Genomic DNA, 17909 nt, shown 5'->3' on the forward strand with positions numbered 1-17909 from the left:
ATAATTTTTTATGTGCATATTGTTGATTAATAATTTTTACAAATCGTTACGTTTCGGTATGAAAAGAGAATGAATATTTTGAAGATAATGTTTTATTTCTTATAAATAATTGTAGTTCATTTTTATTGATATTTTGTAAAAGACATTTAAAGTACGAGTAAGAAAACTATTCGTACAAAAAAACCGGGCAAGTGCGAGTCGGACTCGCGCACGTAGGGTTCCGTACCATAATGCAAAAAAAAAAAAAAACAAAAAAAAATTGCAAAAAAACGGTCACCCATCCAAGTACTGACCACGCCCGATGTTGCTTAACTTTGGTCAAAAATCACGTTTGTTGTATGGGAGCCCCATTTAAATCTTTATTTTATTCTGTTTTTAGTATTTGTTGTTATAGCGGCAACAGAAATATATCATCTGTGAAAATTTCAACTGTCTATCTATCACGGTTCGTGAGATACAGCCTGGTGACAGACGGACGGACGGACGGACGGACGGACGGACAGCGAAGTCTTAGTAATAGGGTCCCGTTTTACCCTTTGGGTACGGAACCCTAAAAATTGTCAACGTAATTTAGGGCCAGTTTGTACGGTTTAGAGCATTGCACTAGTAAGTATGTAACTACCTACTTAACTAGGTAATCTAGGTATATTTGTAAGGTCAGTAAAAATGAAATCAATTTGGTATCGTATTTTATTTTGTCCCATGGTAGGTACCTACTCATAAACCGTGTTCAGTATGACCGGCTTAATACATTTTTTGACATTCAGTACCACGACTCCAAATTCACCCAGTAGAATTAGTGAGGAGTCTCTTTAACCACGTAAAAAGTGGACAATCTTCGCGTATCTTCTCCTCGCCTGGGGCGTGCTTTGTATGCGTCCCGTTACGTCGACCTCTCAAGACTGGTTTTAGAAATGTGCACCTCCACTCACCGCCACTCGCCGACAGGACTCGATCCCAGTGAGTACTCTCTTATTGACCATTTACACGAAGCCAGTAACTAAAACCATCCACTTAGACATTAGTTCCATCAAAATTAACTGAAATCTTCGATTGATCAATAGGTTTGTTTTTAAGAAGCGGCCAAAGTTGGATTGGCTTAGTTGGATGGGCTCGTGTAAACAAATTGTATTATTTTTTTCGTTTAGAAAGTGATTTGTGGACTGTGAAAGCGTAACAGTAAATGTGTTGACGAAGTTTAATGCCAGTGTGAATATTACAAATAGTGTCGATTTACCCACCATTTTTGAGTGTGTGCATGTATATTTTTTTATGTTTCTTTGCCTCGTAAGCCTAAGCGACTTGCGGAAATAATTGGTGCCGTAAGTCGTAGACTAGTTTCAGGTGTATAAGTTACTAAGTTACATTTCCGTACCTATTAGTCAATCCTTTTGACTGAAAATAAAAATATGATACCCTAAGTTTACGAATAAGTATTTTTGTTATGTGAAATCGAAGTATGTACTTACCAACGAGTCAATTTATAACTTAAGTTGGTAACTTATTAAAGAGTCAGCTTCAAAATTCAATTTAAAGTTTAAGATTTGCTAATTTTTAAATTTCGGTAATGGCAAAATACTACAACGTATGACGACAGACGATATTAAAAAAAAACCCTCAATTAGTACCTACATGACTTTGGAAGCTTTTGCGTTTATCGTATTTTGTTATATTTATAATAATTATAAACAGTCCTTACTTAAAATTGTATTTTAGAATCACTATTTCCAACAATGCTCAGAATGCATTCACAGTGTTACAAGTAGGTATTCTTGTAAGCTCTGTAAAATTTCATAGGAATTATTATTGGGATTTATTGTAAATTCTATAAATAGAAAAAACCGTAGTAAATGCAAAAGTTGTGGTAATTTTAATGATTTTATATAAATACTGACCCGCAAACGAGAAATCAATAAACCAACAAACAACAAATTCCATCTCCAGGTACCAGGCAATCATAAACATGAAGCATTTACTCTTCCTCGTGCTAACGGTGGTGGCGACCTGTTGTGCCCAGCAGCAGTACTACAACCGCTATGACAACGTCAACGCTGACTCCATCGTCCAGAACGAGCGAGTGCTGCTCGCCTACTACAAGTGTGTTATGGACAAAGGACCTTGCACTAAGGATGGAAGAAACTTCAAAAGTAAGTTTTCCTAACTTTTGAATCATGGGTTTAGACCTATAGTTTTAGAACTATGAAAAATATCATGAAAGTAAAGCTTAGTAAATAAATAGTTCCAATGAAAACTTGAGCAAACTGGATCATTTAAGCCGTTTTCGAGCTTTTTCAAATAGTCTACCTTCTTAGTAAAAATAAGTAGGCACAAGTTTTGCGACGATACTCCGGTTTGGATGTTACGTACATGATACCCACTAATAGCCTACGTTCGAGGCAGCTTGTTGTGATGGATGGGTAACTCGGAACCCTACACTGAGTAAAGCCCAAAATGCTCTTAGCCAGTTTTAATTATCCAATATAAGTACATAGTTAAACGGTGGAAGAGATCTAAGATGTGCTTAATTATTAATTAATAAAGTTATGGAAAATAAAGACATGATATTTTTTGTGATTTAGAGAGAACATTCACACTCTTGTTTCTTGATCCATTTTCTGAATGTAGTATCCATTGTTCCAGGAGTGCTCCCCGAGACGCTGTCCACTGCATGCGCGCGCTGCTCACCCAAACAGAAGGTGATCGTGCGCACGCTGCTCCTCGGCATCAGGGCCAAGAGCGAGCCGCGTTTCAACGATCTGCTGGATAAGTACGACCCTGACCGCTCCAACCGGGACGACCTTTATAAGTTCCTGGTCACTGGCAACTAATAAAAGCAATAAAATCTGGTAAAGAACTTGTAACATGGCAAATTCTCTAGAAAATTTTACCAGCAAAAACAAAAGACGAGTGATAAAGGCATACATTTTATCACCGGCCAGTACGCGCGGTGGCTACATCTTGCAACAGGGCTAAGATGGCGGGCTCTTTATCGTTTGTCACCATGTCTGTCACGTTCTAACAAGTATGTAAGTGTGAAAGTGACGCATGACATAACAGGTGATAAAACGCGACCAAGATACCGCTGCAGGTTTGCCATGTTATAAACTGATCAACTCTAAAGTAAAAAGGAACCGCTCTTAACAAAGATCGATTTGGCGCCATTTGCACCATCCCACTAAACCGGGGTTAACCGGCTAAACCATTAACCCAGTGTGAAATTGTACTGTTAACCATAGTAACTCCAGTTTTAAACGGTTAACCCCGGGTTAGTGAATGGTGCAAGTGGGCCTAAGGGGCGCTGTTCAATAATAGTCAGCTATTACTGACATTTTACTTGCCTCCAGTGAAAATGTTATACTGGATAAACTGAACTCTGCACATGTTGGTTCCAATTTTGAATCTTGCTGACATCGTCAGTGGTGTCTTTTACGCGTAGGTAGTATTTTCTATGGTCTCATTGTATGCAAAATTTTACGGATATCCGTCATTCAATGTGAAAGTGGAACAAACTTGTCTTCTTGTTTTTATTCAAGCTGTTTTGGTGCTATTAATATAACGGTATTTTATGTTTGAATATCCGTTAATTCATAGGAACGTAGGTTATTTAATATTTTCCAAACCGAGTAACAGTATTTGTATTTATTGTGTTTTGCTATTATTTTTGCGAAGGTTAAAGTAGGTACATATCATGACAGATTTTTATTTATACAAAGTATATTTATTCTAACTATACGGAATTGGAACTGTTATTATATGTTCTAAGCTCTTTTAGTAGTCTAACTCTGTTCTTGTGGATAAGTTTTGCTAAACAATCAAATTAAAAATAGTATTCATAATAATAAAAGCTACTGAGAGTAGGTAGTCTAATATCTTTACAATTTTTTATACTTTAAATATGTTGAAGCGTATTAAGTTAAGGAATTCATACATGGTAAACAATTAATTGTCAAGAAAAATTAGGTTTACTAAATTTTCAGTAAATTTACTTGTTGTTGAACTTATTTATTGAACTAACATCCTAATAACTCTAGAACTAGTTTAATGTTCCTTTGACTAGATATCATTATTATATTATGTGTAGTTGTTATTGTCATCGACGAGTACTCAATAAAACTTCATTGAAAATTGAATTTAAAATGTTTAAAATGCTTATGGATTATTTTATATGCATTATTTAATGACTGTATAGCTCAGAGTGTGCATTTAATAGTAATTTAAGTCATAATTTATTTATGTTTTAGAAATAAGATTATTGTAAGATAAGATTTTATTAAAAATAAATGATTTTAAATTTTGGATGTGTTTATTAAATAGGGGAGGTAGGGGGTCATTTGACAGTCGGGACCCCTTTGTAATAAGTCCTCACTTACAAGGAGGTACCCGACCCTCCCGACTGCCCAGTGATCCCTTAACAGGTAATGCAGGTTTTATCATTTCTATTACAACCATTACTACTATTACGTTAATAAATAATACAATTCTACATGCGATACCTGGCGGCCGTTTAAATGCCCTCACGTATCCATACGAATGTTTTGTAGTAAGTATAGCATCGCTGAAGAAGAAAAAATCCTACTTGACAATTTAAAATTCAAGATTTAGGAATATTCAAAAATATTATAAGCCGGAGATGCAGATGCTGAGATGAGATGAATTGTGAGGAATTGCTAGTGGGTACATTAGCTATGCATGCATGAGCTATGGAGAGAGTATGCTCGGAGTTTCATCGAATCAGAAATGAGGAGATCCGTAGACGAACTAATGTCACCGACATATCCCACCGCTTTAGCAAGCTGACGTGGCAATGGGCAGGCCACATTGCACGCAGAGATGGCCGATGGGGTCGAAAAATGCTCGAGTGGAGACCACGGACTAGCAAGCGCAGCGTAGGACGTCCACCCACAAGATGGACAGACGACCTTGTTAAGGTCGCCGGAAGACACTGGATGCGGGTCGCTTCCAACCGGCACGTATGGAGGTCCAAGTGGGAGGCCTATGTTCAGCAGTGGACGTCTATAAAAGGCTGAGATGATGATGATGATGATGACATTAGCTAGCTAAATTTCAGAGCCACGTATTAAGGATGACTCAGGCTAGTCATTTTCTATGACGGCTGATCGGTGATCACGTGGTGTTTTCCATAGAAAACGAATCGCCGAAGCTCCGATCCTCACCGGCTCGGTCTAGCGTGAGTCATCCTTTAAGCCATTTTCAGATAACGAATCAAGTCACTTATTTACTCCTAGGTATTGCACTGAAACCTCAAAGCTATATATTGAAATATTGATACTTCAGGATATTAACTACTCTGGAGAAGAGAGAGCAAATCAGGGCAATCAGGCTACTTTACAAATATATATTAAAACAAGTCACTCACGTCACGTCACGTATTTTTAGTCGAAGATAGCTCGACATCTTTCACTCCATAACGACGTTCCGAGGTTCAACGGGTGCTCCCGCATTGACGGCTATATATTTAATATAATATCATAATATCTCTGTTTCACGAAAAAGTTTTTTTTTAAATTACTTGGAAGCAAATTGTTCTAAATTTTAATTCAATTAGTAATTCTAATGTATCAATAGCTTCTTGTCTTCCACATAGCATACTGCGTACTTACTTAAGCATTAAGTACACATTTACAACTCATAACACATAATGCGGTAAAGGAACCGTCGTATACTTACGTACATTAAAATTACATACACGATCCGAACATAATAATTGTTGGGTTGTTTGCTTAATGCCCATTTATGTACAATGACAACAGGCCATATAAATAGAGGATGTGGTACTGCTTCATACAGTCTTCGTATATTAACTTGAAGATTAAGTTTTATCTTGAAATCTAATCATTGCAGTTAGTGTTCAGTTTGTTTTAGAGGATGTTTGTATCGGATCTTTAGAAGGTAAATATATACATTGTTTTTTTAAATTTAGGGGAAAACACCTAATGAAACTCTTAAGGAGCTCTGGATCCACAAGGGCAACACCCAAGTACCTATAAGATTATTAGGGAGTGACTGTCTCACCCATCCTACCCATCTCACCCACTACCTAGTTATATACAGAATGCCAAAGATGGTAAGGACGCCTTGTACTTTCAGGGTTCCATGCCAGAAAGGTAACAATTTAGACCCTGATATTAAGTTTACACTGTCCGTCCGTCTGTATGATAGTGTTGGGAAATAAAGCTTAAATAAACATAGATCTTCATGATATAACGAATAATAATAGTATTTCCTAGTATTTTATACTAATATCGTCAAAATATATCCAATTCATAATATGACCAAGCCTTATAAGACATAATAACAGAACGAAACCCCGGATTGGGTCAATGAGTTTCTTGAAACTAGAATTAAAAAATTGCCAGTGCCTCTGCTTTTGTAAATACCAGTATCTACGCCAATTCTTGAATTCGGTCGGATTTTTTAAGGATACAATTGGAATACACGCTAAAATGAGAAGGCGGGGGAAACAATCGCAATTTTAAAAGACCCCCATAATTATGATCAATAATCATTTCAGCTAAAATGTTGTTATCAAGCTTAATCTTAGTGACTGCGCTGTCGATGGCCACGGCTGACTTCTACAGCTCTAAATACGACGACTTCGACATCCAACCCCTGCTGGAGAATGACAGGATCCTGCTGAGCTACACCAAGTGCTTCCTCGACCAGGGTCCTTGCACTCCCGACGCGAAAGACTTTAAAAGTGAGTTTCACTCATACATTATAGTGACTGCGCATTATGAAGCATATACAAAGAGTTAGAAGACGCCAATTTTACTTTTAAAATATTTTCCGACCACGCAGACACCACTACTCAAGTACTGAGTTGCAAATAGTAGTAGTTGCAGTAGATAACTATTTATTTTGAATCTTTCTAATGAGAAATCAGTGCATTTGTCTTGGCATTTGTTTTCATTTACTATAAAGGTGGCTACATTTGGGTGGCTACAGTTTAATTTAATATTATATTTGTCGAAACCAATGTAAGGAGTAAAATTAACCTAATATGTTCGTAGGAATATCTAAATAATAACTGGATACCCAGAAATCGTTGTTTACTACCACTTAGTACTGAAGGCTTCTAATAAAGAGGCCTGGATCTAGCAAGGAATAATAGGGAATATTTTGCAAAACTCTGATGCATAGGAGGCGCCACTACCACTATCCATCACAATCTACGGTCTACGGCAAAACAAGAAGATCTAAAATTCGTTATCTAACCTCTCTATCACTCTTGCATATTCGAGCGATAAAGAGGCAGATAACTAAATTTCGATTTCGCGTATCTCGGTAGGCCCTTGTTAACAAACCGCCTTGATGCATCAATGTCATATTTTATTGTGTGTGAAAACTTGTCAAAAAACAGTTTTAGGCACAGCATATGTTACTCTATGATTTACTAGCTAGCTTAGTGCTGGACACTGGAGGCAGGACATTGCAGTAGTTAATATATGCAATGCAATGCAATAATATTGAACTTATTTTTCAAATTTCAGAAGTAATCCCCGAAGCCCTTGAGACCATATGCGGCAAATGCACACCAAAACAAAAGCAGCTGATAAGGCAAGTCATCAAAGCCATCATGGAGCGACACCCGGAGTCTTGGAAGGCGCTGACCGCAAAGTTTGATCCGGAAAACAAACACAAGGAAGACTTTGATAAATTTCTGGCTGAAAGTAGAAAATAAATTTTACGAAGCTCATAGTTTGTTTAATTAACTATTGACACCAGTGTGACCAAAGTATTGGTGAAATATGAAAAGGTTTTTATTTATCTTTGTATGGAATTTTCACGACACAGTGTTTTAGAAAACATTCCAATTGACTATGACGTCAACATTATGTACTTATATGTAGGACTGTAGGTATAAGTTTAAGCCTTCAATCGTTCGGCACAATAAATGCTTCAATCATAAACGGATGTTACAATTTCACAATTTAAATAAATACGTCACAAAGATGATTGTCTGTAATAGGGATTAAATAGTAACTAAAGTAAACGTGTTATTAGTTGCATCTGTACGGTAAATTATACGGCTATTGCTGAACCAAAGATTTCCTTTGGTAGGATTGGTCCTTAAGGCCTAAGGATGGATTTAAGAAGTGGAGCCACCGCGATTTTTGATGTTAGTTTTTTGAGGTTTTGGCAGCTTCTGCTCTGGAGGAAAATAGGGTCTCAATCTTTATAGAGGCATTAATTATGCTACTATTCCAAGTTTGGTACCATATTCGTATGACTTAAGGATGCCAAATTCATTTTAGGACTCATATTTGCACGATAAAGATGTTAAACTACGTAAAATAAAATAAAAAAGTAAACATTAGAGTATTTATTTAAAAAAAATCTAACACAAAAAATATAAAAAAATGGCACAATGATTCCTAGCCCTCGTCCTCCAATACCTCTGGATCCAATTCTAATCATCTTCGATGAGTGCTTCGCGGTCCATTACACTGTAAAAAATATAGAACAATGACTACCCAAAAAAGTAGAAACAAACAAGCAAGCAAACTAAAAGCGAAAGTTATTCGAACATAAATATACCTGGAATTATCGCAGTTGCCATTACAGGTCTTGCAGAGTGTGCATGGCATTCCTTCTCGCCTACAAGAACAACGGCCTCTACAGCTGTTCTTACATCCACATTTTACCAGCTCTCGCGCCGCATCCCAGCTACTGTGCTGGGTTGTCCGTATTGGCTGCCATTGTGCTTCCTTTTCAGTCCATCCCCAGTTTGATGGGGAGGGAATGTCGGGTGAGGAGTCAAAAGAGGGTGGTTCACGTTTGTATGGGAAAAATTCAAACTCTAGCTAGAAGAAGCGCCACCCTCTCATTTTGTTACACTTGTTCTGTTGACTAAATATGCCAAGTTTTGTAATCTTATCTCAACTACAAGGGGGTGCTCAAACACTTTGAAATTTTTCAAAGTTGTATGAAATCCAAAAAAATTAAGTTATTATTTTTTTGAGTTTTATGTAAGTAGTAGTTTTCACATTATTTGAAAGTGTGATTTAAAAGTTATTTGGTGAAAAACCATTTTTATTTCTATTTTTTATGATTTTTTTAGGTGAAATTCAAAAAATCTTACTTTTGAAAAATTATAAAAAATTGAAATAAAAATGTTTTTCTACTTAAAAACTTATAAATCACATGTGCAAATAATGTGAAAACAGATACTTAAATAAAATTTTGAATAATAAATACTTGTTTTTTTTGGTTTTCATACAACATACAAAATTTTCAAAGTGGTTGAGCACCCCCTTGTAGTTGAGATAAAATTACGAAACTTGGTGTATTTTATCAGCATAATAAGTGTAACAAAATAAGGGGGTGGCCCGTCGGAAAATAAAAAAAAATGTTTTTTGAACCACCCTATTGTCCCCATATATAACCTGCTTGGTAGGCTGCCCTAAGTGTATGCATTTTAAGAGCATCTCTTGTGGGGGGGATATTCTTATTCTGTAAAGCCTTATTCTTTGCGGCACTGCAAAGCCCAATCAGTGCGAGTGCGAGGCAATGTGGTATATAACTACATACCTAAATAGAATTGCGTATTATTTAAAATTCATATTACAACTAGCTGTTGCCCGCGACTTCGTCCGCGTGGAATGTTATCTTCAACATTTTACATCTTTAGTACCTGGGTCAATTTCAACAGTACTAGTTTTTTGTGTCATTCCGGTGTAATTCTTTATTTACGTTTCATCGATGTTTCTTTTAATGTCAATCGACACCTCAGACTGTTCTTTGATAAGCCTCTTACAGAGCACTTGATATATTAAGCCTTTTGAGATATATCGGAGATCAAAAAAATTGACTCGCACGTGAATGATAAGTATACACAGGAATGATATAACACTCCACCTGAATGAATTTTTTCCACCGCAATGAAAAAAATGACTCGCACGTGAATGATAAGTATGCAAAGGAATGATATAACACTCCACCTGAATGACATTTTTTCCAACGGAATGAAAAAAATAAACACAGGAATGATATCTATACACTAAAATGAGAAAAATGCTAAGGACTGCCTAAATCAGCCAAGTTCAATAATTAACCGAAAATTTATTTCGAATGCCCATGTTCAATCTAGCATATCGAGTATTTCTTTAAAAAGTGCCACTTTTACTAAATTATGGGCACAATTTATGGTACTTCTACTCGAGATTAATTAAATATAAGTCTTTTACAGTGGCATTCAGTAATCTTTTTTTGTTTTTTTACCCCTGCTTTGGTCACAGTATCCTTTTTTCCTGGGCAGATAGTTGAGTTTTCATCATCTTCATAAAATTTCAGAACTATGGATCGAATTTTTTTGTGCTTGTGATCTGTATTACTCTTAATAGGTGAACACGAATCATTTTGAACAAGGGGCATAGTTTTTTGGAGAATGTTTTACTAATTGGCTTAGTCTTTTATACCTTTTTTTATATATTTCATTTTCTTTAGCAATTTTGGCCACCTTCTTCCTCAAATCCGTAACTTGCTTTGACTTCAATCTTTGATATTTTCTTAATTTAGCCTGGAGATCTCGTTTTAATTCTGAAGACGCTATACTACTTATACTTGGCGTGCCACAAGGTGATCTTGGTGCGGAGTGCTGCAGACTGCTTGATCGCAGAAAAAACGTCGGAATTTCAGACTCCACATCGGCGACAGAAACATTTAACCGTATTGACCGTAGAACCCGATCACTTGACATTGATGTATTGATTTGCAAGTCAGGCTGGGATCCGCTTAATTCTTGTTGATCAACTTCACGGTTGAAATGTCTTGTCTGTCCTCTTAGCTGTTGCGTTTCACCATTATCAGAGTTTTCCCTTTCAATTAAATTTTGTGGAGCTAATAGAACGTTATCGTTTGAGGGATCAATACGTTTTGCAGCGGTCTTTGCTTTTTTCTCCTATAATAAGCTTTAGCACTAATTCTGTTTTTGTTTCGTAAAATTTGAAGACTGCGGGGGTCCAGTTTACTTCTTGGAAGCAACCCTTCTCTTTTTCTTCTTGCATATCTCTCCCTTTCTTTCTGCCGGTATCGTTCACTTAATATAGGATCATTTCTTATCTTTTCTTTACGTCTCCTTTCATACTCATTCTTTTTTGTTCTTTGCTCTTCATTCGTGATTTTTTTTATTCGTGGAATTCTAAAAGTAAATAAATCTCACATCAAAGTTGGTCGAAATCGCGAAATTTCAACTACGGACTCTTAAAAAAATTATAATAAATAAATGAAGTAACATTTGAAAAAAAAAGAATGGTACTATAAACATCACTGAAGTGTTTTTCGAAAAATAGTTTTGATTAATAATTACCTACTTTGAGTAATTTTGTCAAAATTTGCCAAAGACAGGTGTTTACCAGTTTACCGAGAAACTCCCAATTAATGTTAATGCCTATTTTGTAACCACAAATTCAGGGGTCTAGCTTTACCCATCATAAAACGACATGAGGTTTAATGGCTTGTAGAAAAAGATGGTACAGCCGGAATCTTATTTTGTCGGACTTGGCGGGGGCATGGCAGTGCCCCCAAATAATACTTAAACACAAAAGTGAAGCTACTTTTGATATCATTCCGGTGTTATTTTCATTCTGGTGGGTATTAAAGCCATTTTACTACACCGAAATCACCGGAATGAAATTGGTGGAATGATAAACCGAGGTGAAATAAAATTATAAAAAAATAACTAAATGCCACATTCTTTAACTATAGCGACATTTAAACTCACAAGTACAAAATACACGATCTGTAAATATTTGAAAAATAACAAATATGAAACAAAAAACATATAGCAAACTCCGGAATGATATTTTTTTTGTCCCCGTAACATCGAAATGACATGATTCACGTGTGTAGCGGTTCTATTCGGCATCACGTCGACGTCTTCTTGCGGTGAGAGCCGCGGCACAACCGACTCTCAAAGTGCGCAGGAGGCGAGGGGGCATACGAAGTCAAACTTAGCCGATAAACGTCGATGAAATTTGTCCGCGGTAATAAGGATTATTTTGCCGGACAAATTTCTTTACGCATAATAAGGGGGTTTATTAAAGAGTTAGTAAGCAAGTGATATTTTAAAGGGTTCTTTATTGATATGGTATTATAATGAACTAAAAACTAATTTGATATCTTGTGTAGTTTTAGAGTTATGCGGCATTAAACAAGAATAACTGGGTTCCGGACAACCCACCTGAATGAAAAATTGGGCCTTTATATATTTTTTTCAATGATTAAATTATTTAATATTTTCATATTATTTATTGCCCAAGGTCGATAGCTAAGAGATGTTTCCAAAAAAAATAGTATATGACTATTTTGACTTTCTGCACCAGCGTTTTCAGTCTTGCCATCAAATTTTATTGCTTGGGATATTCACCCACCTATAATTTTCATATCCAAGCAATGTTGAAATTACTTTTCTTTTTTAGCAAGTTGTATGAAGTTTTAAGTCAAGTGGATTTTGATGTTGGTTGCTGAAATTACTTTTCTTATATTCTAATAATAGGTATGCCCTTATACAAAGATTCAAGTTCCACACTCACAAAATATCTGATCTTCATACAAACTTTCAACCCCTTTCTCACCACCTTAGGGGATGAATTTTCAAAAACGCTGAAATTAGTTTTCTTGTATTTTAATAATATATCTTTTTACGAAGTTTCAAATTCCTAGCTTAAAAGAAAACTTTAACCCCATACAAACTTTCATCCCCTTTTTAACCCCCTTAGGGGTTGAATTTGTCAAAATCGCTTCTTATCTCTTGTACACTTTATAAATGTAATCTGGTGTGCAAATTTCAACTTTCTGGCTTTTGTATATAGTTTCGGCTCTGCGTTGATGAATCAGTCAGTCAGTCAGTCAGGCAGGACACTTGCATTTATATATATAGATTTTTTTTTTTACTATCTATTGACCTAAATATTATTTCAGAACTGACATTTAGACATTCGATTTAATCGAAAATGATACCAAACTTGACTTGTATACCTAAACCCTACGCAGTTATTAACCTCAGACTTTGTTAAGGCTAAAAACCCCCCTCCCCCCACCTGCATGAAAAATTCAGGTGGATCCACTTCGTAAACCTATCTTAGGGATCCAAAGATCAATCCTGCCAAAGGAAATCTTTGGTTCAGCAAAAGCCGTATTCTTCGTTTTTTTGTAGTGTACCATTTCCACTATATGGCATCACTTGGGAATTCCATTTTTACTATTATTAAACCAGTCACTAAAACAAAAACTTCAAAACTAAGGTACAATGACGTTTATTAAAATGTACAAAAAATCGCCACCAAATCAAACGCTCATCAACTTCGTACCTCGAGGACTGTCACCATGACTCAGAAAGATTATATTTACTGCTTGACCTTCTCCAGTTTGTCCTTGTATTTCTCAGAGTACTTGTTGTCAGGATCAAACTTGCCTGACAGTTCCTTCCAAATGTCAGGATGCTTATTGACGAGATTCCTAATGATTTTATCAGATCCCTGCTTTTGCTTCTCAGTGCACTTGGAGCATTCATTCTCTAAGGCGTCAGGAAGGGTTTCCTTCAAGGCTTTGGCGTCTGGAGTACAGCGGCCCCTGTCCATGAGGCAGTCGGTGTAGGCCTTTAGGAGTCGTTGGGACTCCAGGATCTCGTCGACGTTGATGTTGTCCCATTTGCTGGTGTACTTGCCTTGAGGCCGGCCGTAGGCTAGGCCAACGATGCACGCTAGTGCAATCGCTATTAGAAGCTTCATTGTTTCTGGAAATAAAAAGAGCATTCCGATTATTATCAACTTACACATGATTTTACATTTTATTTGACTGATGTCAACGGAAAATTTGGCAAATAGCTACTGGAAAAAAATAAGGGAGAGGATTGAAAGTACTTATGATCATGAATTATATTACTGCAAAATCCAAAATAAAATTGTCCTTTAAGTATATGTAGTACGAGTATGACAGGTCTCATTTCAAAGCCGATTATAAAATTGAACTGGATAACGAAGAGTTAAAGTCACCAAACTGATACCACAATAAATTCGCGATATTCGGAACCACGGAGATTGTTACAGGTGATCAACTATAAAAAACAATCTCTCACATTAAACAATTCATGGGAAGATGGCCGCCGTCTACCGGCAAAAATGAGAATCCTTGTATTATCTCTACGTACGGCTGTATAATAGGTGTTAATGCTTAATGGTGGTGATTGCCTATTGTCCATTGTTCTAGACGGATATAATAAATACTGTATGACTATATATCGTATGTTTAATTACAATGGAGACTGGAAAATGTTATGAATCGCTTGAATGTTTTAAGCTGCTTCAAAAGTATACTAAAACTGACAATATTCTTGATAAAAAATAACTTTGTATGATTCCCGACCAAAGTGCAGTTTTCACCAGATAATTTACTTAAGGCATACCTACTCACTACCTACTCACTATGCACTAGAATGACACATCACTAAGATATATGAATTGGAAACATAGCCTTATACAAGGCCTATAGTGGAAAATCAAAACATGTATCAAGCTATCTTTAAGTATATGATAGTCCTTGCTTTTGCAATATGATCTTTGTCAACATCTAGTCTACTATGTTGTGAACAAGTAGATGATACGTTGCGAACTGTTATTTAGACTCACACGGCTGCATTTTACCAAACCCACCACATATCAATTTGAGAGTTGCTTCGAATGTGAACCTTTATTGTGTGAAAACAAGGTATATAATTGAATGGGTTTTGAAATGCACATACAAGGAAAGCTAGGAATGGTGGTCAAGAGCATAGTGACGTGTAATGACACGTGCTCTGTTAATTAGGTACTGGCCACTGTCAATGAAATGTGGAAACGTAGTTAGATGACGTGTTGTGGATTTCCATACCTACAGTGCACGCTAAGTAACCATTACTATCAAAATATTGAATTTATTCAATGGGGTTGGCCGGTGGAAGTTTTTAGCAGATGGCGCCATCATAGCTTGCCCTGTCAATCCCTAGAATTATGTCAAATTTTTGTTTTTTTTAATACCATGGATGCCAGCCCTTTAATCCAAATCTCATAGAAAAAGGGGCAAGCTATGATGGCGCCATCTATGCAAACCTTTGGCAGTTGCCAACCCCATTGCTTAAACTCCCGATCCTGATTAAATGCATGATGTGTAAATTGTGAAACATTATTAAAGGTAAGCATTATCAAGGGGGAGGCCTATGTTCAGCAGTGGACGTCTTATGACTGAGATGATGATGATGATGATTAAAGGTAAATTAGGTGTTTAACATTATTCCCGAAACGTATGCGTAGAAAGCACCAAACAATTTGGTAAAAAGATATAAAGCTAAACTAGAAGCTTAAGGTATTGCGGTCATAGTCCAATTCAAAAAAAGTTTTGTCAAGACATGACACAAGACATTGAATTAGGTTGTCAAAGTTATCATTAGGTAGAATCATTACTATTTCTCAAAGATTAAAACACTAAGGTTATTTTATCATTAGCTCATTAAAATCACAGGTTAATTAGACAATTATAAAAAATGCAGCTAGTCTTGCGGAAAATGATGAGAATATCTGATCAATGCAAACTTGTTACTGAGTGGGTATTATGCTAGGTACTCGTACTTATCAAGTTATTTTACAATCAATGCATTCTAGAGCTTGTCATACGGCTTTGTTTATTTATATCACACCTCTAAAACTAGTTATAGGGTAACTGCTATAGTGATTGGTCACTTTGAACAATAAGACTTCTATTGGCTTATTTATTAGCCAATTAATATGTACTTAGTGGCCGAAAACTATAGCAGTCACCAACGACAATCAAACCGAAACTGGGCTTTAATTACTGAAAATTAGACAACATTTTAGAATTATCTGTCATGTAAACTTAAACTATACTTAGCAATAAATTAACCTATGCACAATTCATTAAAATATGCCCTAATTCGTTGATTTACTTTACATTTCAACATTTATAAAATTACCCAAAATTATTTTGAATCCATAGGGCTGGTTTAAGGGTAGCTTTCAAAGGGACTTGATCTAAAGTATAACGTTACATAAAAGTCAAAAAGTAGATAAAAAAAGTGCGTAATTGATAGATAAAAATATATACATAGTTATGGAATTGAATTCATTTACCAATTAATTACTTAAGTACATTATAAAATTGCACATTTAAACGACCATTTGTAATTAAGAAATTAATGGAAAATCTAATCACGTACAAACGTTTGAAATTAGCGATTAAATTTAATTATCTAATATAGAGTTGCTAAGTCAACTCACCGTTGGATCTCTCGAACCTTTGTGTTACGACTCGCCGGTGAGTAGCATTTATAGCTAAGGACTAACAGCGTCATTGACGATTGAAGACAGGACATAATAGGTATCGATCAAACAATGATATTGCTGCATACGGAAGATTTCTATTAATTACTTGACGATTTCGACATTCGTTAGCGCTCTTTATGAGCACTATTGCTTAAAATTACCTACACTTTTCTTCCCTGGGATCCATCACTGACTTGATTATTTTCCAATAATTATTGTTAAAGGAAAATACATCTGAAGATTTATTTAAATCAATAACAATGTACAAAAAAAATATTAAAAAGGTGTCGGAACGTCTGATAGGTGTCTCGGGGGACCACAGAGCGGGCCCCTTCTTTGCGCAGAGGTTGAGTCTGGCGGTGTAAAGAGGTAACGCCGCCAGCATTCTGGGGTCTATGCCACAAGCAGGGGATTTGGGGGAGGTATTTTATATTTAGTAGTATTTTAGTTTTAGTCCCTTTAGGTTTTAAGGTTTAGTTTTAAGGTATTCATTTTGTAACTATTTATTTTTTAATATATTGATGTATTTTTTATAATTTCCTGTTATGTAATAAATGACTTTTAAAAGATAACAATGTCAATACTGTAAAATTTTCTTGTTCATTTATTTTACTTTACAGCTTTACAGCAAACGTAACCAGATTAACGCATCTACAAAAATTAGTCCATCAATTGTTTCTCGTCACTCGTGACCTAATAAAAAAAAGACAACACTTTAAGTAAGTAATACTTTAACTCTTCGTATGTGTAAGCACAGATCAGTACGCTTGAATAAAAAAAAACACTGTTTAATAACTATATAGGTTTAAATTCGTTCGCACTAATCAGTTCTTAGACATACGAAGGTTTAAGTATTAATGACGCGCGACGGATAAAAACGAATAAACAATTTTTTTATTATACTTATACTTATAGCCACGGGTCACCTTGGGTCACCCTCCAATGGCATCCATGCATTTTGTTCCCTACAGAATATATTTGCTTCCATTCTCTAAAAATCAAAGATACATCTACTTAATGGGAGAAAAAAAACTGATATTGCGTGACCTTTCGTGGTTTTATGGCTTCTGCCATGCTTTATCTAGCAAACAGAGAGAAAAGTGGAGCTGCGGACTTTAAAAAAATCTTAGGTAAGCCTGTTTGACTAAAATATTGCTATCTCTCTACGCTGCCGCTCAGACGAATTACAGCTCCGTAAAACTTAATTATCTACACAATTTTCACTGATTTTTATCACTCCTAATTAATGTTTTCGGAATTACCCGAATATACCTTACTGCAAGGTGAATGCACGCACCTTTTGTAAGGTGACTTTTTCCTCCTTCAAACATTACCTGAGAGTTATAATAAAACATTAAATTCATTTTACAGGCAATATAAATTAGAAATGGGAATATTTGGTAATTATTTAGTATTCGGCATATTTTTTACATGACTTTTACTTAATTATTAGAAAAAAAAAACTCAAAAAATATCACGTGACTTTAAATAGCCCCCCGTGGCTTTAAATGTCATCCCGATACATTTTTATATTTCAGCTGTCATTTATCTATAAGCGATTGTCAGCTTGGCTAC

At 35.8% G+C, this 17909-nt stretch overlaps 3 protein-coding genes across 3 annotated transcripts; 2 read left to right on the forward strand and 1 right to left on the reverse strand.

Moving 5' to 3' along the window:
- Window positions 1-787: 787 nt before the first annotated feature.
- LOC134671862 (ejaculatory bulb-specific protein 3-like) lies at window positions 788-4294 on the forward strand. Its single transcript, XM_063529718.1, has 3 exons — window positions 788-960; window positions 1945-2147; window positions 2641-4294. Exons 2-3 carry the CDS (start codon window positions 1964-1966, stop codon window positions 2826-2828), a joined length of 372 nt encoding a protein of 123 aa, XP_063385788.1. The 5' UTR covers window positions 788-960; window positions 1945-1963; the 3' UTR covers window positions 2829-4294.
- A 1482-nt stretch (window positions 4295-5776) lies between these two features.
- LOC134671861 (ejaculatory bulb-specific protein 3-like) lies at window positions 5777-7717 on the forward strand. The gene is made up of 3 exons (XM_063529717.1): window positions 5777-5910; window positions 6533-6718; window positions 7512-7717. The coding sequence occupies exons 2-3, from the start codon at window positions 6538-6540 to the stop codon at window positions 7700-7702; spliced, it is 372 nt and encodes a 123-aa protein (XP_063385787.1). The 5' UTR covers window positions 5777-5910; window positions 6533-6537; the 3' UTR covers window positions 7703-7717.
- A 5546-nt stretch (window positions 7718-13263) lies between these two features.
- On the reverse strand, window positions 13264-13781 carry LOC134671855 (allergen Tha p 1-like). Its single transcript, XM_063529709.1, has one exon. The coding sequence runs from the start codon at window positions 13773-13775 to the stop codon at window positions 13368-13370; it is 408 nt and encodes a 135-aa protein (XP_063385779.1). The 5' UTR covers window positions 13776-13781; the 3' UTR covers window positions 13264-13367.
- Between the last annotated feature and the right edge of the window lie 4128 nt (window positions 13782-17909).

This window comes from Cydia fagiglandana, chromosome 16 (genome assembly GCF_963556715.1).
Source record: "Cydia fagiglandana chromosome 16, ilCydFagi1.1, whole genome shotgun sequence".
NCBI lineage: Eukaryota > Metazoa > Arthropoda > Insecta > Lepidoptera > Tortricidae > Cydia > Cydia fagiglandana.

Excerpts from the sequence above, each read along its gene's own strand:
- LOC134671855 (XM_063529709.1), bottom strand. The coding sequence starts at position 13,775 with ATGCTCTTTTTATTTCCAGAAACAATGAAGCTTCTAATAGCGATTGCA.
- LOC134671862 (XM_063529718.1), top strand. The coding sequence starts at position 1,964 with ATGAAGCATTTACTCTTCCTCGTGCTAACGGTGGTGGCGACCTGTTGT. Across the intron at positions 2,148-2,640 it reads GGATGGAAGAAACTTCAAAA|GAGTGCTCCCCGAGACGCTG; the intron begins GTAAGTTTTCCT and ends CCATTGTTCCAG.
- LOC134671861 (XM_063529717.1), top strand. The coding sequence starts at position 6,538 with ATGTTGTTATCAAGCTTAATCTTAGTGACTGCGCTGTCGATGGCCACG. Across the intron at positions 6,719-7,511 it reads CGACGCGAAAGACTTTAAAA|AAGTAATCCCCGAAGCCCTT; the intron begins GTGAGTTTCACT and ends TTCAAATTTCAG.